This window comes from Labrus mixtus, chromosome 10 (assembly GCF_963584025.1).
Source record: "Labrus mixtus chromosome 10, fLabMix1.1, whole genome shotgun sequence".
NCBI lineage: Eukaryota > Metazoa > Chordata > Actinopteri > Labriformes > Labridae > Labrus > Labrus mixtus.
Genome location: NC_083621.1, coordinates 12,225,299 through 12,247,393, shown reverse-complemented (window position 1 = coordinate 12,247,393; position 22,095 = coordinate 12,225,299). Strand labels below are relative to the sequence as shown.

General features: G+C 39.3%; 2 protein-coding genes across 8 annotated transcripts in view; both read right to left on the bottom strand.

Moving 5' to 3' along the window:
- Nucleotides 1-1,105: 1,105 nt before the first annotated feature.
- rap2c (RAP2C, member of RAS oncogene family) lies at nucleotides 1,106-4,891 on the bottom strand. Its single transcript, XM_061048319.1, has 3 exons — nucleotides 3,916-4,891; nucleotides 2,945-3,230; nucleotides 1,106-2,381 (listed from the first exon to the last, which is right to left on the bottom strand). Exons 1-2 carry the CDS (start codon nucleotides 4,186-4,188, stop codon nucleotides 2,952-2,954), a joined length of 552 nt encoding a protein of 183 aa, XP_060904302.1. The 5' UTR covers nucleotides 4,189-4,891; the 3' UTR covers nucleotides 1,106-2,381; nucleotides 2,945-2,951.
- Nucleotides 4,892-5,479: 588 nt separating this feature from the next.
- Nucleotides 5,480-22,095, bottom strand: part of mbnl3 (muscleblind-like splicing regulator 3) — a 28,288-nt gene continuing 11,672 nt past the window's right edge. For 3 of the 7 annotated variants that reach the window (XM_061048311.1, XM_061048312.1, XM_061048314.1), the window contains exons 3-7: nucleotides 18,106-18,270; nucleotides 17,623-17,826; nucleotides 17,289-17,528; nucleotides 16,180-16,330; nucleotides 5,480-11,387 (exon numbers count right to left, since the gene is read on the bottom strand). In XM_061048311.1, coding sequence (XP_060904294.1) covers nucleotides 11,245-11,387; nucleotides 16,180-16,330; nucleotides 17,289-17,528; nucleotides 17,623-17,826; nucleotides 18,106-18,270 — 903 coding nt within the window. In that variant the 3' untranslated portion in view covers nucleotides 5,480-11,244. Of the gene's footprint in view, nucleotides 11,388-12,221; nucleotides 12,317-12,336; nucleotides 15,087-16,179; nucleotides 16,331-17,288; nucleotides 17,529-17,622; nucleotides 17,827-18,105; nucleotides 18,271-22,095 lie in introns of those variants that run through there. The other 4 variants (XM_061048316.1, XM_061048317.1, XM_061048315.1 and 1 more) reach the window with 4 other exon arrangements.

Genomic DNA, 22,095 nt, shown 5'->3' with positions numbered 1-22,095 from the left:
AAAGAACATCCAATGACACTGAAAATTGTAACTTCAAAGAGTTTCTGTTCTCTGAAGCATGCCTACAAAAAAAGAGCAGAACTATCAGACTAACATGTGAGGAAAGACTTCCAGCACCAGTACACCTGCTGACTGAGCTCCACCGAGGAATCATGGCATCAGTTTGTAGGTGACACTGACAGCTGGGCTCAACATTATCACTGCTTCTGGCCATGCTGTCACTTCACACGCCTCACATGAACCCAGAGGAAAAATGTAGGTCAACGATGTCTGTTACTCAGGTGCATACAGGCTGAGTTTATGAGGTTATATGTGGGGTTCATTCTTATTTGACTGTTTTGGTTTGTTATTGATATGTTCAGTTGTTTGCAGGCAGCTTCATTTGTTTGAAGACACCTGAACACTCTGTGGTGAGGACAGAGAGTAAGCCAACAGGAACCAGGACGAGAGGCTGAAAATGAGATTTCTCCCTGAAGGAGCTTGGAGAAGGTGCACTAACCTGGCTGATGTTAATCAAAAAATATTTAATGTACTGTCATAGAGTAGAAAAGACGACAGAAAACGTCACATTTACAAAGCTGAATCTGTCGATCTTTGCTCTTTTTTTTTAAACATCACTTAAACCAATTATCAAAATAGTTTGAAATTAATTTGAAAGTTGAAAACAAGCTGATTAATCATTGCAGCGCTAAAAGGATTTGAATCTTTTTTTAAAGGTTTACTTTTTGGCCTTTTATGCCTTCATGAGACAGGACAGTGGATAGAGAGAGAGAGAGAGAAAGGGGAATGACATGCGAGAGAGGAGCCACAGGTCAGAATTGAAACCCGGGCTGCCCACTCCAAGGACTTCAGCCTCTATACACGGGGCACTTAACCACTAGGCACTGGCGCTCCAAGGATAAGCATCTTTTGGTGTAGCATTAGGAAGTAGGAAAGGCCACTGTCATTGAAACAGAAGAACTTCCTCAGTCTCGTTGTACTGAGTCTTTGCACACGACCTGTGGGAACAAAGTAGAGTGACATTTCAACTGACCTTATTTAGTATCACAGTAGTGTTTGCGTTTGTGATCAATTGTTATTAAAATGTTGTCCCATAACAAAAGCAGAGAGGCCAACATGTTTATTACCAAACAATGACAGCTTTTTATCTTTGAAAAAATAAAGAAACATGAGACCAGGGTGCAACAGAAATTATTTAAGGCTCTGTTAAATCCTCAGCTTAAAAAAAAAAACAATGTACCTTAAATCCTGATAAGTCACAAAAGCCAAAACTAGTATAAAATGAAAAGTTTAAAACTGGCTAACCATGTCATTAGTTTTAATAAATAGGTTACTATAAGAAAAAGAAAAATACAAAGTTAAATCTGATTAACTGTGCCAGAACTTTTATCAAACCACATCGCAGCAAGTTGTTTAATGAAAAGAAAAACAGCTTCTCTTGAATTTAAAGCAACACACGTCATATAGTCAAACACTAAAATATGCATTGTGAGCTTCCTTTGGTCATTCCAAAATCATTCTCCCACAGAGAAAACTGAAACTGGAAGACCTGCGTCCACACGATTCATGCCTTGTAGAGACTGAGACAGCTCCGGCTAAAAAAAAACAGTAAAATGGCTCTTCCTTATCACTTCAAGTTCATTTAGTGGAACATTTTTCCACTTTTAAGCATGCATGTTTTCAAATGAGTTTAGCTGCTTCAGGTTACTGCGATCACAAGAAGGTAAATTAAGGATGCTGCTGGATAAAGTGTTAATTGATGTAAGTTTTTTCAGGTTAAATTTGAAAATTCATACATCCCATCTTAGTTTCCCCAAATCTAAAATATACCACTGTAACGGTAGTTTGTGTCAGTAGGGAAAAAAAGCAGAGTACCTTGGCAGCAAACTGGTTGAAGCATGCATGCTTAAAAGTCAACATGTTTGAATATTATGAAATACTTTGTCAAATTCCAACTTGAGACATTATACAAGTAATAATAAAGAATATAATAGTGATTAAAGCAGCTTTAAAAAGAAGCTGCAACCTCACATACACTCCTGCTTATTATTTTGTGATACCTCCAACTAAAAAGGTATTTAAAAAAAAGAGACTGAAATTCACAGATGGCCATTCCTGCTTCACAAAAGTCCGTCTTTCCGACTCCCTCTTGGGTCATTGCCAAGGCCGTAAAGGTTGCAGCAGAAAAGTCTCAACAGTTATGATATCAAAAATAGGACCGACATTTCTCCTGTCAGATGGTTTACGACTTACGGTCAGAAACAACCGCAAACAGAAACTTTACCAGCTACGGTAAGTTGTGTCAGTAAGATCAAATGTCACGTAGTCCCCAGGTTCATGGTTCATCAGGATCTCTGTGGCGGCCGAGACAAAATATGCATCTATAAACAAAAAGATAAAAAACAAAACATCTCATTAACAACAAGTTGAAATACCTAAATCTATGTAGTTATCTGTGTGGGTAGTAGGTAAAACAGGCAACATCTGTGACAGAATCTAAAGTGCACTTCCTGTTTTTGAACTGAATCTCTTCTTCAGGATGTCACTTTTCCCCCTAGCTCACAGTCTCGACTCATCAGGCTTTTTTTTCATCCCCGCCCCCGAGCTGCTCCTACAGTTGTGTTCTTCATGCCACATACTTTCTGTGATCCTATGATAACAAGCTAAAACCAACGATTTACGCTGCACAGCACCACCCACTAGTCGTTCTCACTTCCAACAAAACCTCTCCTCTGCTATACACTGCACTGAGACGACACAGTCATCTATGTGACACATTTCTCCAAAGCTTGTGAACTGTTTTTACACAGACACTGCAGGGACATTTTATCACATTTTATAAAATTAGCGTACAGCCAACTGTGCTGTGCTTGTGAGCTCTATGCTGCAGCCTGGACATGAACGCAGCCATGCAAAAGAAAAATAAGAATGACAGTGCTTGTACCTCTTCCTCACTGCACCACGCAGGCTGTGCAGCACTGCTCCTGCTTCTCTGGCAGTGTGGAATAATTCATCTGTCGCACGATCTCTGCGAAGAGCTCGTCCACCATAGTCTTGCTCTTTGCAGAAGTTTCAATGAAAGGACAGCCCCACTCTTGAGCCAGAGCTCGTCCATCTGACCCGGCGACCTCACGCTCAGACTCCAGGTCCACTTTGTTCCCGACCAGGATCAACGGCACCTTCTCAAAGCGCTTCACTCGCACTATTTGATCCCTCATTGGTCTAATATCCTAAAGGATGAACAAGAAGAGAATATGAAGGAGAGAATATGAGTGTGTTTTCTTATGCAGCGTTGGTACAAATCATCAGTTTGCTCAGTGAACTTGTTCTCCAAGTCCATTTCTCAACGGATTTTCAATATGCATAGTGATAAAGAACAAGGCTGAATAAAACTTTTTGAATCTGTAAAGTTTATTAGAAGTGTTTATGTCACTATTTTGTTGTTAATCAGCTGCAGTAACAGTTACAGAAGGGAATAAGATTGTTTTTCTAGGGCAGTTCATTACAGAAGAGTCCTTTTTTCTCGGCCTTACAAGCTTAAACATTTAACCAGTTTCCTTCTGATTTCGTAAGTGATTACTTAACTTTATTAAAACTAAAAGTTCAGTTGCACCATTGATGTAGAACGGACCCTTTTGCAATTAAAAGACATTTATTTTTCTATATTTTTAAACATATTAGTTAGTAACTGATTTCAATTACACCAGGTATCACAGAGCCGACTGTGCAATGATGCCAATTCGCACTAGTTGTTCCAGGATCTCTGACTGAATGAAAGCTGGATTTTGCTCTGTAATTAGTGTGACTCACATCCCATTCACCATGTCTAAATAGCCTGACTTAATGCCTTGCCATGCCAGTGTTTGCACCTGTTTTTGGAGTGAAAGTATGTCAGGTGAGTGTCAGATCAGGTACCTGGAATGACTGCTGGTTGACCAGGCTGTAGACCAGGATGAAGCCCTGTCCGTTCTTTATGTAGAGATCTCTCATGGAGGCGAACTGCTCCGTCCCCGCCGTGTCGAGGATCTCCAGCACGGAAGGAGACGAGTCCACCTCGATCTCCTTTCGATAAAAGTCCTCGATGGTGGGGTCATATTTCTCGATGAAAGTGCCGGTGACAAACTGGACGGTCAGCGCGGACTTACCGACGCCGCCGCTGCCCAGCACGACCACTTTGTATTCTTTCATGAGGGCGACAGGAGACAGGCTAACTTAGCAGCTAACGACTTAGCTCAGCTGCTATACTCGCTCCAGAAACATTTATCAGGCCGTTTAAGAGCTCGCAAGCAACTGAAAAGTATTACACGATATAAAGAGACTTCTCAGTCTTCACATTAACCCAGATATACTGCTCATACTCGTTTGACTTTGTTGCGTTGTGTAGCTCCTTAGCGAGTAAAAAAAAGTTGATGTCCGGTGACGTTAACTCTGCTGTTTGCTAAAGCTAGCTCTCGTCTGTCTGCGTTCAGTCTGACCCATCCTACAGACTCCTTCACATCTGATCAACCGCAACTATAAAGGGCTCTGCTGTCTCGCTACTGACGGTGATAAACATTACACTTCCCCTCCGGACTGCATGCCAGCCCCCCCCCACCCCCCGCTAACTCACACACCAGCCCGCCGGTGTCGCTAAACACTGCGCTGGGTGATGTCGGTCCGTCCGGGCCTGGTCCTGGTCCTGGTCCTGGTTCCGGCCCAGCCCGGCGCCTCTGCAACCGGGGCGTGCTATCGTCGGACACACCGCAGATTAAACACTAGTACTCGATTGTCCATTGGCTTCAGGTTGTTGGCGCTCTGTGTATATTTGACTTCGTACAGGGCAGGTTGGACTACAGAAAGGAAACCTTTTCCCACCACCGATTTCCTGAAGCTAACAGCTTCGTTTCCGTTAACGGCAACAACACTTCTGGTGCGACCGTTTTCAAAATAAAAGCGCCACTTACAAAATACATATTTGAACTTGCATACAAATATTACATAACCTATTGGAAAACTTAAAATAAAAAATAACTCTTATTAAAAAACAAAAGAGGAAATGTTTAAACCAATCTTAAATTCTAACTTATAAATAAATAATTACTGTTTTGTAATCAGCTATTTTGATTGACTTTAGGACATATTAGGTATATTTACAATGTAATGTTCAATATGAGGTTGGTCTGGTGGATCAGAACCCCAACTACTATGTCTCTGGTTTGATATTTTTTCTTCACAAAAAATATCTTTATTCAGTAGTAATGTATTTTATTTTATTTTATTTTGAAAGACAAAACATTATGAGTGCAATTTGACGATTAAAATACACAAGGATGCAATAGCCTACTTAAGAATACTGCTTGTCTTTATGAATGATCACTTTAGATGTATATAAATTACAAGGAGTCAGTTAAAGCATCGCTTTTTTAGAGATAAATACTAGATGTCTCTTTATAGGTAACACAAAAAGTATAATCAACAAAACCAACACATCACAGGAGGATCGCAATAATGTGTTTTATTAAAGATCAAACAGAAATGGCAGAACTCATTATAGGCACAGTAACTTACTCTTAATAGCTATACACTGCAAAATAAATTGGCAAAGCAGCACACACAAGCACCACACACAGAAAACAACAAGTGTAACAATGTTTGAACATAAATAATAAAAAATCTATCACAAAAAAAAAAGAAAACAACAAGTGTAAGGATCAATGACAGCAGTCACTTTAAGTCTGTCCTCGAGCATCAAAGACAGTTTTTCATATGGCTTAGTCCTGAACAGTCTTTGGCCCTCATCCTCTTCCACAGGTTGCCATTCTGTCTGTATATTTACCCAGTTAAATAACAATTCACCAAAAAAGTATTTTTAATAAAGGGATAAGTTTGACACACGATATGTGTGCCCTTAAAGTCAATGTAAATGAAGAACATTAAAGTAAAACCACACTTTGCATGATAAAGGCACAATTACAAATCAATCATTTAAACAAATGGAAAGAATGAACACAAGGGCACTCTGACCACATTGTTTTCCCCACATGTGGAGTCAGAGGGCTGTGAACCCTTTCACCAGCATGACTCAGTCCATCAACCACTAGGACAAGTGCCATGGCAACAAAATTGCTGGCTTAAATTGCAATTAAGAGGAATCAAATGTTCAAATGTAAAGGAACAGAGCTGTGTAAGGATGTTGCTGCTGCAGGAGTAACATTGGAAAACCAGGTTGTTTGCAATTTGGCTAAAGTCCTGAGGAGAATTCAGATTTATTATTGTTTTGTGAAAATTAAATAATAGGAGCAAAGAATAGCCCACTTTCTAAAATGACAAAATGAAAGTTAATTTTTAACCCAGTGAATGCATCACACATCAAGGTCCCTCAAAAGTGTGATTTACACAACTGCTCTTCTTTTTCTGTCTTCTTCCTGCCTGCTTGACTGATGTGACTGCACCTGAAGAAGTGTATTCATGATGTAGATATAAAGTCAAGGTTAGCACTGGTTAATATCATATATTCTAAACTAAACTACTTTCTCAAATCCACTTTTCTTGTGTGACGTATAATTCAAACAAAGTTTTCTCAATGCGTGAACATAAAAAGCTTTTTATCAAGTCGTTCATGTCTTCCAAAGTCAATGATATGAAAATAACAGGGTTCTGGTGAAAAAACAAAAAAAAGGACAAAGCAATTTTTTTCTGCTGTAATTAAATGACAGACATACTCATATCATAAACAATACATTGATGTGATTTTTTAAAATCATCTCTTTTATCTATATTTATTCAAAATAAATTTAGAGTATTTTCAACATAGTTATGTACATAAGTGCAAACAAGGTGAACGTTACACATTCGTATACACCTCAGCAAGGATCGACATCACCCAGCACAGCTGGGCAGGAAGAGGCTTCTGGACCACCTTCTTGGCCCAAACTGAAACAGAACTCACAAATTAAAGGTCACACCTTGTCACACAGGAAACTGACCGAGGACCATCCAGGTAAGTGAAGATTTATAAGTAAGGTTAACAGAAGAAGATGAAGCTCTTTCAATAGTCCAAAAGCCTCTTTACCTCCCTTACATAAAGGTGTTGGCTTTAGAAGCCCAACTCCATTCTGAAATCTCAAAAACACCATGTACAAGAACCAAAAAAATTAAGGTCAAATAAACAACACAAAATTAACACCTGATCTCCCCTAAGGACCTTTGGATATATCAAGGACCTAAGTTTTCATACAAAATATTAATTGCGTCGCATTTACAAGATAATTTAGACATTCCCTTTTTGAATAAGTTAGTGTTTATGTCACTTCAATGGATGTGAAAAAATTCACAAGTAGGATAATAGAAAGGTAGCCATGTTGTCATTTTGTTGCCATAGCAACAGCAACTATTACCATTAACAATGACTCCATCATTGTATACAAATGATTTTATTATACTTTATACTTTTTTTTCTTGTTGGTCTACACAAACTATATCTATGATGTATAAATGTTTTTTAAATATATTTCCATGCTGTGTTTTTATGTAAGATAAAAAAAAGCTTAAATGACCATTAATGAAACACTTTTAACTATAGCTTTTTCAGCTATCAAATCTTTAAACAGTGGGTGAGAATAAGGTCCATTTTCTGTTCCGGGGCAACACAAGTATGCTCAGGATCAAATTCACCCTCTGCATGCTAAAGGATCTGTTCATCGCACACTATGACCAGAGCTTTCTGCATATTTCAGACTAATGATTCATGTCTGTGTGGTAAAAATGATTTTCTGGTGCCAAAACATAATTCCCCCTCACTGATGAGCTCTTGTGCATCAATACATACCCCTAAATGTAAAATTGAACGCCCACTGGAGGCACAATCTTTTTTTTCCAGCAGTCAAAAGGCAAAATGATGTCAAAGGGGGGAAAAGAGAGCAAGGCTAGATGATAACTTGGCTGGACAAAGCTAGTCTTTAAAAGCTATAAGATTCAGACTAATTATGTCTGGACATTCTTACAATCACTATTTCATAGAGCGGGAGAAAATGTTTCCAAATTCTTCAAAGAATATAGAAATGAAGCAGCTAAACCTGGCAAAAACAGAGGTTAAGGAGAAGTATATTTCTGTACCAAAAAAGTATGTTTCTTTAGCGATGTACAATAACAAAAATAAAACAGGCTACCTAATTTTTAATTGAACAATTATATATTAAGGAAATGTTGGATGTTATGCATGTGTTCATTTTGTTTCAAGGGTTGGATCAGAAAGGCGTTCCTCTCATATGTTTGCACAGATATTAAGACCTTGAACCAGATCACATCTAGCTTAAAGATTTATCTCTAAGACTGGACATTTTGCATAAAATGTTCCATGGTAAGGAGACATGTCAATTTAGCTTATGTCAATCATATCATTCTACATGTTGGCAGGTAAGCAGCCAAACATAAATAACGGAAGGACATAATTAATTTGAAAAAGTGAATAAGAGGTCTCTACTTTTGCAGGAAAAATGTTTACTAAATTAACATGAACATCAGGGTCTGCTGCTATAGTAACTGTGGCACACTGAATTGGGTGCAAGACTGTTAACAAGAAGCAAACATTCACCCGCATGGACTCAGGGTCAATTCCAGGAATCTGACCTTCCTATTTGTCCCCACTGTACTCTGTTACTGTAGCAGTGTTCTTATTAAGAAGCCAGTGAATGGATTAGACACTTGCTCCTCCTGCTGGATTGTCTCCCTGAATTGTTACTTTTTTTAAAATTCCATCATGTGGAAAACAAAATAAATGCTCAAAAGTATTTTACAATTGGGGTCGAATGATTATTCTACTGTTCATTGGTGCACTTTGGGCACTTTCCAAAATAGGGGTGCAAAAACTGACTACCAATACATGGTACCACAATGCACGTGAGTGTGAGAGATATTTGCAAAAGTATTCACAGCATCCATCAACATTAAATATAAACCTATACAACAATACACATACTTGAATAAGTCTTGACACAGTATCAGCATGGTACCTATGTGGCCTCAGAGATAGTCTTTATGTACGTAGTATGTCATTACATTTCAAAATGCCTGTCTTTGAGAGGGGCATGTCCAGAGTTTTTGCATTAGATATATTCACAATACACAACATTGTATAAAATGAACTATTCTCAGGGGCAGCTGTGACCACATCAGCAGCATTTCAAACTAAACAAAGGTGTGATACATTTCTCTTTTGACACACTTATGTATGCAAACAACTCAGTAATTGAATTCTGTACATAAACCATAAGACAGCACAGCTGTCTCAGAGAATTACATAGTACAGATGTGATATATCATTTCAATAATGTTATTAAATAACACATCTAGCTTTGAGCACTGGTCTGTTCTTACAGTGTATTGACAGTGGTGGAGGAGACTTGAAAGAGGCACATTTGAATTTAGATATTATTAATTTAAGTCAAGTTTCCAAAGCCTTTTTGTCAATATGTCACACCCACAGAGCATTCCTTACAGACATTTGGAAACCAAAATGACACCTGGTCTGTAACTATTTTAACAATCAGTCATCCAACACGTGATCATTCTTCCAGCTCAAGGCTTTACCAGAACTTGGTTGTTGTAATAACACCATGGCTGCCATATTCTGTCTGACAAAGTTTGACAAAATGCACACATCGGTAGAAAAGTCGAAACATGGGAAAGCCGTACAGGACGTGTTCAAGTTCGAAGCTTTCTCCCTAAAGAGCCATGAAACATAAACCTTCTGTGCCACATATTCGATCCTAAAGCTGCACAAAAGAATACAATTACACAAACCACATTTATATATGTCTTTCATTTGAGAGGGAGATATTTATTTGAAGGTACTATTCAGGTATCCGATTAAACAGGGCAGATCTTGGCACACACTGACTTCAGGCACAACATCAGGAAACCAATCCAGCTTCTGTCTTGTGCAAGAACTCCTACATCAGATATGAGCTTGTCGTTTTAAAAATGAACTTGTTGATTTCATCTTTTTTTTTTTTTCATCTAATTTGATTTCGGTTGGACTGGACACTGAAAATGTGGGTTTGTGCCATGAGTCATAGTTGTACTATGAAATAAACAAGACTTCTCCTGCAGATTATCATTATTTTACATCTTTAAAGGTCATAAATAAATAAACCTTCCTTTCTATCATCACAACCACATCTACCCTTCACTTCCATTATCCACTGTAATAATTTGTCTTTTCTTATTCAATATCAGTGTTCAAAGAGAACAAAACGTCACGTCTTTACGTTTTTTCTTAAATGAAGAATCCTTGAAATGTCTCAGTTTGAATCCTAATTTTGTGATAAGTTTGTTAAGTTTTGCATAAAATGGAAATAAATTCATTATTTGCTGCTGAGATCGAGTATCACATACTGACTATTAAAACCAAAAGACTATCCTGAACATACTTAACGTTTTTTGGGAAAAACACACCGGTAAATTTAAAGCAGCAACAACTGTGATGACTGGATTTTCTTACAGTAAGAGCTATAGGACATATACAGACTTTTTGTATGATAGATATTGCCTTCAGGGAGTAAATAACCACATATTTTAATCGATGTTTCAAATGTAAGTCTTCTCTGCAGCTGGGCACATAAATTAAAGGCACAAAGAAATTAACGATGACTCACTGATGACTCATCAGGCAATATGAGACAAAGAGAACAGGCTGAATGATGGACATGATACGACGTAAATGTTACATTTGTAGCCAAACTTGAAACGTAAACATGACATTATATGAAACACTCTTTCATTTTGACAACACATGATGTTTGTAGACCAGCGACAGGTCCAACCAAATAGTCTGATTTTCCAGAATTCACTTTCAGAGTTTCTGACTTTGGAATAGACGATGGCCTCAACCCATAAAGGGCCTGTAGTCTGTGTGTGTGTGTGTGTGTGTGTGTGTGTGTGTGTGTGTGTGTGCATATGTCTGCTGCACTTTAAGGTAAGGGGATGCATGGCTGTAAGAAGGAGGGAGCTCTATTGCTCAGCCTGATCACGTCACTCTACATCAAGATGGTTGTTTGACAGCAACAGTAACAGGCCCAGGTTTGTATTGCGTGAAACATCGCGGCTTTCTGTTTTAAATACAATCTTATAAGAAGTTTCACTTTGTCACTCACTTTGTCAGTGTGTGCTGTAGGTGAGGCACATATTTGCTGCATTCAGAAAGATGACCCCCCCCCCCCCCCCCCCCCCCCCCCCCCCCCCCTCCCCCCCCGGTAGTGTGGGGCTTTAACTGGGGTTTCGGGAAAGGCTGACTGAGTTTAGGGCCACTGGAGCCGCCACCAGCAGTTTGGAGACGGGGCAGAAATGTGTTTCCATGGGGACGCACTGGAGCTCCACTGGATCAGGTGTCAGAAGCTCTGATGGGTCTACTAGAGGAATGAGAGAGAGAGAGAGAGAGAGAGAGAGAGAGAGGGAGAGAGAGAGAGAGGGATGAGAGGAAAAGCAGAGAGACACAAAGATCAAAAGCTGCAGTAGAAAAGTTAGTTTAGGTAAGTTATTGAAGCGATGTTTTAAATGTAAAGCCAGTGTTTGAGGGTGTTACAATGAGCCAATATCATATTTATATATGACCAGTAACTATATCAGAAGGTGTCAATGACAGGTGCAATGAGAATACGTATTGTGAATAAATCACTATTGTTGTCACTGTTGTATTACCAGAGTTGTAGCAGTGAAAAAGATTCTTCAAACTTTTGTTGAATCATATTTTTTAGTTTTCTTTTCTTTTAGTTTCAAATTACAGTCTTTATTCTAGTTACCAAAACGACTAATGTGACCTCAAAGGGACAATAAAACCCTCCATTATGGAAAATACAATTAGATCCGTTCAAACTGACACACATGTCACTGTTAAACCTCCAGGATTGCTGCAGCATTTAGCCAGAAGCGTCGTATACAGAAGCAGGTTTGTTACAGATGCCAGACCTCATTCTGTGTTTCAAATGATCACATCAAAGACAAAGACAAATTGTGGTTCTCACACAAAAACTTAAACATGTAAGATGAAAACAGCGACCTATTCTGAGACCGCTCACTGAATAAATCCTGTTTTCATTTGCTCACATCACAACAGGCTGAATAAAGAGGACAGATGAAATGAGAAAATAATACTGGTGACTCTGCAGGCAGGTGAACCTTCCACCTGATGACAAAAGACTTTGAACAGGACTCAGAGCTAAAAGAAACTAAATGAAAGAGCAAACCTGATTGGAGGCGGCAGATTCAGCGAAAGAAACATTGGTGACTGGGGTCGAAGCCGACGAAACAGTGGAGGTGGTGGCACCGTGCATCATGGGAACTTTTATTCAGGCAAGTCAGACGAAGGACAGAGGACAAGGATGTGGGCGGGGAGGGGTGGGGCGGGGGAAGGGGGGGACAGGAATGATATGGTTACCATGGCAAAATGTGTAGGATCAAAAAGTCATGGCACAAGTCAAGTGATATTGCCGGGATGAATTGAACAAGTATCAAGACACATGCAAAAGAAATAAGAGAAAACATAATTAGCCAACCGGTTATAAAAGAAAAGAAAATGCATCACCTCACTAGCAAATTATCTTCAAACAAAGAAGGCAATACACAGTCATACAATCTCATCAGACTGGAGTATCTGATATATTGTATTTACATGGACAGGGTGAGTGTATGGAGGAAGAATATGATCGAGTACAGGATACAACCAAGAATGTCACAGCTGCATCTGCATTTTAAATAAGCAGTTTATCCCTTATTTAAAAAAAAAATAGTCCTGTATTTCCCTAGACATAATCAGCTAAATAATATCAGCTAAAATCTGCTCTAATGTCACTGATCATTTTGTGATTAAGTCGGTTTTAGTGACTGACCAGCTTTGCAAAAAATAGTTAATAGCTCACTTTCACTTCCTACTTTACTCAAAAACATCCTGTGATGAAGAGTCTTGTGTAAAAGATAAGTCTAATGTGTAATTTATGGACGGATTCAATGAAATATCATTGGCATTACTAGTGAGCCTGAGAAAAAAAGGGATATATGTAACCTGTGTCTGGAGAAGATTTGTCATTTCAGATAATGTGAGTTACTTCACTGCCATGGTGAAGAGAAGGTCTCGTGAAATTAGGCTTTTTGTTGCATCATGAAAAATGTAGGCTCCAGAGCTTTCAGATCGAAGAACTGAAAATCAGGATAATGTGACATCTGAGGCTTCCCTTTTGATTTTGACAAAAATCTCCTCTCCTCTCCGATACTGATATTATTTCTGAATGTGTTATATCACTGTAATAATATTAGTATGCATGCACAGGGGTAACAATGGTATGGATTGAGAACACAAAGACAAATGCATACAGAGGGGTCACACACACAAACATGCACCAGGCATGCACACACAGTGCTGAAATGAAATGATCACATGCCTACACAAAACATGACTCCATAAACAAACAGGACATTTTCATGATTGTAGACAGGTAGACACGAGGACACAGCTAGGACGCTCTCAAGAGGACAATTGGCTGAAGGTGTACCTGAAGGTCTCTAGTTGCTGACAACAGAGTCATTTAACCAAAAGGTTTGGACAAAAGAATCACATCACTTTCAGCTCAATACCTGGGTCTTTGTTTTACGACTGAACTAATATTCTTATGTTATTGGTGTTGTTTTGATAGACTCAATAGTCAAGCTAATCTGTGAAATAAATGTATTTTTTAATGCACAACTGAACCAACTTGATGAGATATGAAATACATTAATGTTCTGTTCATATAAGTCATTTGTCTCCGCACTATATAAAAAGAACAGGGGTACCAAATGCATCTTATAGTGAGATCATTTAAATGATCATTCAAATTCATTTACACTATAAAGGTAATGAAATCACTCCGTCAACGTGCTTGCAGGAGAGTTTTAAGAAGTCCCGGCCGAGGCTGACAACCCCCCAAAAATAAGCTCCTCTGAAGTAAGTGAAACCAGACCAGTCGATCTCTTCTCTCTGCTGCTCCTGCTCTCTTCAGTTTGTCTTTTGTTCATTGAGTCTTCGTCTCATGTTAGTTTTGTCTCCATCTTGTCAAACTGCCTTTTAACGTGCGCCAAAGTTTCCCTTTTATCACATGTTGGACCTGCTGAGTTTCCTCCCTCAGTTGTAACCAGTTATCAGGCCACTGTTCTTTTATTTGCTACTTTTCTCGCATTTAAAATGTATTTTTGTAATAACACAGACATGCCATCAAAGTTATTTTTTAATAGGCCAGGTTATTTTGGCAAGCACCGGACCAACGATAACCATCCAACAGCTGATAGACAGTTTGACTCCAGAAACTATCAACCTGTCCACTGAGGGGAACTTTGGGCCAGCAAAACCATCACAGTCTCTAACACAGTGTGACCCGTTGGAGCCGCATATCTGGTTAGTTATTATTTGTCATTGTTTTATCTTTTAATATTGATATTACTGAAACCACTGCTATCGCTCATATATTCCCATTTAATTCCAGCCCAACTCTGTGAAGAGCAAATCCATCCCTGATAGAGAATTCAACCACCTTGTATGAGATTGATAAAGAAATCTATCACTTTATACTTAATGCTTCGTGTTCAAAACTAATACTATGTAATCAAATATTAATATTATTAATCCCTCTTGGGATATTATACATTATGCATTACAATATTGTTTTACCCTGACTAGTCTCAGGCAGTGCAACAAACTGTAAGTGAGAGCAGAGTTATGAAATATTGACTTCATAAACAACTTATTTACGCGATATCACTTTTCATTAAATCAAATTTTCCACTACTCTCCTCAAATTATTAAGATAAACGTGATGTGTTTACTTTCACAAGAAAGTGCGACATTTTAAAATGATATTGTGTGAATTTAACAAAGTCTGGCTTGAAGGCAGCTAATAAAAAAGTCCTATCAGACTTCTGAAGCCTGTTGCACTGTAAAACATTCGTTATATTTAGCTAAATGGCTAAAACATGCTACCAAGTACAGTCATGTTGTCCTGTAAATAATCACTATATCCCTCAATAAAGGCTCCTGTCCACTATCACAAATATAGAAGACAAATCTGACCTATCAATGGATCCTGAGGGACACAATGTATAGAACAGGCCAAATTATTTAATGACACGTGTAAAAAAAAACACAAAGAAAGCAAAGGATGAGAGCAAAAGAAAGGACGACAAGGAGAACAATAAAATGAAAACGAAGACAAAATGTGGAGGTAAAGAAGTTGGGACAGCAGCAGGTAAAAGCAGATGAGCAGGTTCAGGGTTAGTGAAGGCATCACAGGCGACATCGAGACTGTCAGAAATATTAAACACAGGAGTGTGTACAAAGACACACAAACAAACAAGAAGTTGATCTGTGAAGGATAATTTAATAAAGCCAAGTAGCAAGAAGCAGCATCAGTATATACTGCCTTCATCATAGAGCAGGTACAGTGTGTGGGTGTTTTGGCCTTAATGTGAGTAATCAATAATTCATGCCGGACAGACTTCAAACAATTCACTGACCACTGTCCATTTTTATTTTTACTGCAACTATGGAATAAAAAAGTACTCTTTTTGATATTTGTGTATATCCACAAAAAGTATTTTATATGATCCTCCAAGCTTTCTTTTTTCTTCATTTTTATCTAGTCTGGACCTGATCATTATTTTAACTGTTTGCTGAATTGATTCATATATAAAAGGTTGGATTTTATTGTTTTGGTTATCGATCTATGAGATAGAAAAAAATGCATCAAATCCTCCAATATTTAAAGGATAGTGTTTAAAATGCTTCTTTGAACAAACATTCATGTAACTGCAACAAAACCAGCGCTATCAACGTCAGCACAAATTATTCATGCCTTGTCCATATATCCCACATTAAGTGGACAGGCCTGCCACCCGCATTCCCTCATAGTCATTTTCTCATGCGACGTTTGTCTTTGCTTAACTGCTTAACTAAACGTGTGATGTTTTTACAGCTTTATGACTCTCACACATAAAGCAAGACTGAAGGAGATTGTTACAATTAAACCTGTGCACACTTTGCTCCAGTCATCCATCACAAACAAAAACCTTAAACAACCCTAAACAAGATCCAGTTATTCACGGTTCCAGTATTACTCCTTCATGTTTAAGGCTTCTTAGGCTATGTTTTATCGATGCTTACATATGTCGAGGACTCACCAGTGGGGACAAAAGCTGGTTGCTGAAGCTGCATGTTAGCAAGGGCCTGCTGGTAATGGAACATGCTTGGGTTAAAGACAGTAGCAGCAGCGCCGTTGCTCTTCTCTAAAATCTGTCTCTTTTGAAGCTGCATGACGCCTGGAGGCAGACCCTGTCCAGGAAGAAACAGGCAATTAAAGAGAAAACAAGTTATCCTTCATTACACTAGTACATCAACATTTCCCCTGTAACAAAAAAGTTGCACTACCCTATAATGTGTAGTCATCTCTGGATGTTCTCCTGCACATAAACATACACTTGATGTTTCTGTTTTCCACCACAAGAAGGCGCTGCAGTTTATCAGATTAACTGAAGCGAGGAAGTACTTTTTTACTCCTAACAGGGAAATATAATAATAAAGTTTCCAAGATATCATTTTGGAAAAAGAGCTACTTTATTTAACTAGCTTGCCTAATTGCTCTGATTAATTTAAAGTTAAATCAGTGAAAATGTGAAAAACACAGAACACTAATAGCAGTGATAAATTCATTCAGTTGAATGAAGCATCACCTGCCAACGCTGTAAACTCTACATGAATACTGGAGTAAACCTTGCATGCATTATATTTCTGATAACTTTAATTCCACTATTTTCAAAAATCCTTTCAGAAAGCTAAAATACAGTTTTCGTGTTTTATCACTACTGATTACTGACAATATGTCCAGCTGCTCAGGAATGCTAACTTAGCCCTTGTAGCTTGCTTCACAGAGAGCACAGTCTCAGACAAATGCACAGAGCTGACGTTCTTAAAAAAAAAACTAAAAAAAAAACATAATCCCCAGACTACATGATCAAATTTCATGCTGCCCGAGCGACACTGTGATACCCTGATTCTTCATTGCATCAGTAAACAATATCCCAATAGAGAACAAGAACATCTTCTTCTGCTTCACTGCTGTGTGAAGCACATGTGGTGAGTTTTAATCTGTAGCTCTAGATTAGGTGAGTTATGGCTTACCCATGGCGTTTTTCTAACCTGGGGTTCATTGTGTTATGAATTTGAAATCTTTGGTATTTTTTCTTCTTAAAAGAATGAAGGCATCCCAGAGTTTGTGTAAAAATCGACTCACTAAGGCTGTGGAGGATGTGTTTTGACTGGCTTGGTGCTGTGCAGCCTTGATCCTGGCCTGCAGGTGAGCTGGGGGATGGAAGTACTTGCACTTGTCTCTGCTGCAGCGGCCTTTAATGTAGTCCATGCAGACAATGACCGAGTTCTCGCTGCAGTCAACCATTCCAGCTTCCAGGGGGTGAGCATAGCGGCAGTCGCTCTCACCCCGCGTACAATTACCGCGCTGGAATTCTCGACAAACCTGGCAGGGTTAGGTAAGAGCGCTAATTAACATTTAGCTTTCATCATTCAGTGGCCAAACATAGACGCACAACAACTGCATGCAGGACGCATACCTCCAGCTTGTCTGTGCGCACATGTTTTTGTGCTGAGTTGTCGTTGCCCATGGCTGCCAGGCCGGTGGGACTCCCAGGGACCAGCAGGGGAGTACTGGGCAGCAGCTCAGGCATGAAGCCCATGCCTGGGCCCATGTGGCTCAGATAAGGACTGAACGCCATGCTGTGACTGGTTGCCAGGGAAGGCGTCATTGGGAATGCTGTCTGAGGGGAGGGAGAGAAGGGCAGAGGCATAAGAAACTAAACACGTTATGGCAGAGCTGTCTCTGGCTTTAGGAGAGGAATTGACGTGAACATAACCAGTACTGTGAGTTATTTACTTACTAAATATATGAACACATTTTCTGGCAACAACATAGTATAGTATATAGTGTGTCACATAAAAGTTATCAGAGTACAGTGTTAGTATTTTATTGAATGAGAGATATTCTCCAAACACATTGCATTAATAGGGAAGCAATAGTTATAGATCGGACTGCTCACTATAGGCTGTAACTGCGCTCCAGGCAGCATGAACTGCATCTGTTGAGCCAACATGGCTGTTGCAGCCTTCTGCTGGATCAAGTTGTTCCTCCCATTAATCTCCAGCTGAGTTTTCAGGTGTGGAGGTGGATGCAGATATTTACAGTTCTCACGTGTGCAGCGCCCCTGAAGAGGAGAGAGGAGCGAGTAAAGTTAAGAGAGCACAGACAGGGTGAAATGAATGACTTCATGCTAACTATAGGGTATTACTTTTGTCAAGTTTACGTCATCCATTGAATCCAGTTTAATCTGTTAAACTAAATATAACAAATCTAGCTATTTAGAAAGCAAAACTATTCAAGGAAAATCCTAAGGCTAAAGGATCATGAGCCCCACGAGATAGCTCAGGGCTTGTGCCCATTTTTATATCCATAGTTTGGGGGGGTTCAGTGGTGGCAGCTGAGGCGGAGGACTCAAAGGTTACAGTACAAGGAAAATCCTAGTGGACTGAAGTACTTATGAAGTATGTGGAAAACCAGGGGAAACACCCCATACAATCCAGCACAGGGGGGCAGATCCCTAAACTCAGGCTGGGGGAGGTAATAGGGGGAGTGTTCTTCCCATTTCAGGTGTGTCAGCCAATGGGCACATAGAATTGTTCTCACCTGCAGAACCATCAGAGCTTACTTAACCTGCTTCCAAGAAGCATGGGGAGCGTAACAGAGGCTCCTGCAGCAGGATCAAGCAGTGTCACTCGTTTAGCCAACATTTTCACATGGAGGCAATGTTGGATTCTGAAACTGCGAAGGCTCATTCTCTCTCTGCTGACCTGCTGATTTAAGACTCCAGACTAAACAAAAGCACTTATCGCTCGCTCTCTACTGTGTCCACAGGACAGTGGCAAAGCCCTTCACTGACAATTATGTACGGGAAGAAACCTTAAGTCCATTCCCATTCCCAATCCCTCTAACCTCAAAGTTACCTTAAAGACACTTTAATTGTCATGGTCATCTGTCTCGTGTCTCCTATTTAGTTGTAATATCTTCTACCATTCCCCCTGGGTTGACACAAGAAAATGTAGAATTTTAACTGGCAATCAAACTAAGATGGCTCACGTGTCTAAAAGCAAAAACTTGTTGATGGAGCTACAATGGCTGTTACATGTACAGTTAAATGGCCAGTGGAGTATTTGCACCAGCTTTGGATTTTTCCGGGTCAGCAGAAGTCAAATAAGCGTTGCTGACAAGAGATGAAGCTGGAAAGTGAAAACAGACGCTTGACTCTCAGATCCTGTATGACAGATTCTGTATCTCTACCTGGTGACCATCAGCACAAGATATGAGCCAAGCTTCTACATTTAATTGGTCCAAAAAAATGTGTAACGCCTTTGAGTGCAGGATGAGTCTTCAGAGATTTGAATCATTACACAGGAAGATAAGAGATACAGTTATTTTCATGTAAAATTCTCTGATAATGTTTAAAGGAAATATATTTGGCAGATAAATGAACATTTAACACATGAATGCTGAATAAAAAACTCAGGAAAATTTATTTTTTCATTTCATGTGGACTTAAACAAATGCAGCATGAGACATGTAGCTGGAGCAGCCGTTATTCAGATGTTGGCCTTATGGGCACATGAAGCTTTTCTATTTGTCCAGTATGCAAAGCTTCACTCAACGCATGAAAGCTTTAACAATGACTGCAGTTTGTATGCAAACAAAGCTTATCAGTTATTATAGAGAGAAGACTGCCTTTATCATTAATGTCAATGAAACAGCAAGAAATGGTTAAGGAAAAAAGATTTCCAGAGGTCACACAGGTCGACAATGTTTTTGGTTAGAAATGTAACTGAGTGTATGAAATGTTGTAGTTGTAGTTGCTCTGATGGGTCAAAATTAACCTACAAATGTCTGAATCATTTATTAGTTTTGTGATAAATGAAATATGTTTCATTTGAATGAAACTTTGAATCCCAACCATCCCTTTTAATGATGCACTACTAACATAGGTAGCTATAATTATGTATTTTAGTCAGCTGAGATTTATCATGAATCAGCAGCCTCTGCCAGAAACACTTTTGATCAGAAGTAATTCTGTATGTTCATTTTTTCTTGTCATCTTTGGCTTTTTGACAAACTCTAAATCAGATTGTGAGCCATTTATCTAAAAGCAATTCATTTTGCCACAGAATGTCATTACAGCAGTGTCCTTCCTCACTGCCAGAGACTGTGGGGAAGGTGAAGATGGTGCTGCAGGAGCACAGCTGCAGGAACACTGCAGGTCAACGTGCACTCACAGGAGAAACTGCAGTCTCCATTAAACCCCTGGGCCGATAGCAGCTGTCTGCTCTTGCAGAGGAGCTGTTTACCCGCAAAGCTACCTCCACATGCTCTGTCATCAGACCACACCCTCACAAGCTACCTCATTTGGTCATCACAAGCTGAATGACAAGTGAAACAACGGAAAATGAAAAAAGACAAAATGACGTCATAGTGCAGAGACTCTGAAGGTGATGGATGATGTCACACTGAGAGGAGGACACACACACACAATAAGGATTTAAAAAGCAGCAGAAGAGGTGCATAGGACAGAAATAAACTGCAATGTCTCCTAAACTATTAACCATGAGGGATTGAAACAACCTCACACACCAGACAAGGTGTACACTAGAGAACATGCAGCAGCCTGAAAATTGGTCAGGACGGTACACAGGCTCACACTAACACCCTCGCCCACACTGGAGATGCAAGCGAGCTTTGCGTCAGCGAGCTGTGTGTTTAGGGATGAGTCTGTAATGAGGAGTGCGTCCCATGAGTCCAGCCTGCTTAAACTCAGAAACAAAAGTTCCTATTAATGAGCCTAATGATGCACTTTGTACGCTGAGCTTAAAAAAAAAACCCAATATGAAATCAATTTTAACTGGACTTGGTTTTCTTTTAGTACTAACAATGATACAGACGCTAAAACATTTGAAAAAAGCTGATAAAATGGTGTGGACGGCAGTGTCGGGTCAGGAATATCCTTTTGGTAGCCATAGCAACACACTACGCAACACAGAAAGAGTCCCTGTTAGTAAAGAGGTGAGCTACTGATCATCCAGAGAGAGGGGAGAGATGGGACAACAATAAACAGAATCCCTGTTCAGAACTGCAAAACAAACAACATGATGTTCAGGTAACAAATTTATCAACTCAATAGTTATCAGGTCAAAATGTAAACTTGGCGAGTACTTTAGAAAGTCTTTTGTTTGCAGATTATGAAACAGACTGAAATTTATATTGAGGTCTTGATTTTTGACCCCTCAAGCAAACAAGACAACCACAAAGAAGATTAATAGTTTGTATATAGTTATTTGTAATGCCTGAAAGTGCTGCCACATACAATGAGTCAGACTAAGTGATTAACAGCACACTGCAGAAACAACTGGGTTTTTTTAAAAGATATTTTGTGATATTTTTTTTTTGCCTTCATAAGACAGGACAGCTGAGAGAGAAGTGTTTGGAGAGGAGAGTTGGGGCTGATGTGCAGCAAAGGGCTGAGGTTGGATTCAAACCCACGGTCGCTGCGATGAGGACTATAGCATCCGTACATGATGCCATCCAAAAAGCCTTTGAAAAAAAAACCTTTTTCCACAGGCAAGAGTTTCAATAAGTGATAGAATTGACTGTTAAAACAGGCAGGATGAGACTACTCATACATGTACACAACAAAACCTGCAAAGACACGAGACGACTGTTTTTGTCCACAGAGGACACTGAAACTGACACAAAATTGTAAGTTCCTCAAAGGAGCTTTAACTTCCGAATATCTGCAAAGCTAATGTCACTCAACAACCTCAGCTGTGTTTTGAATTTTTGTTCAAATTGTGTTTGTATGCTTGCTCCTGCGGCACTGAGGTATATCCTTAAAGTGCGTCTAGCATAGCTGTATAGTCTTGATAGTGGAAAAATACTTAAAATGTGTCCGAGCTTCTTTAAGGTAAATATCTACAGTTTTTTGTTGTATTAA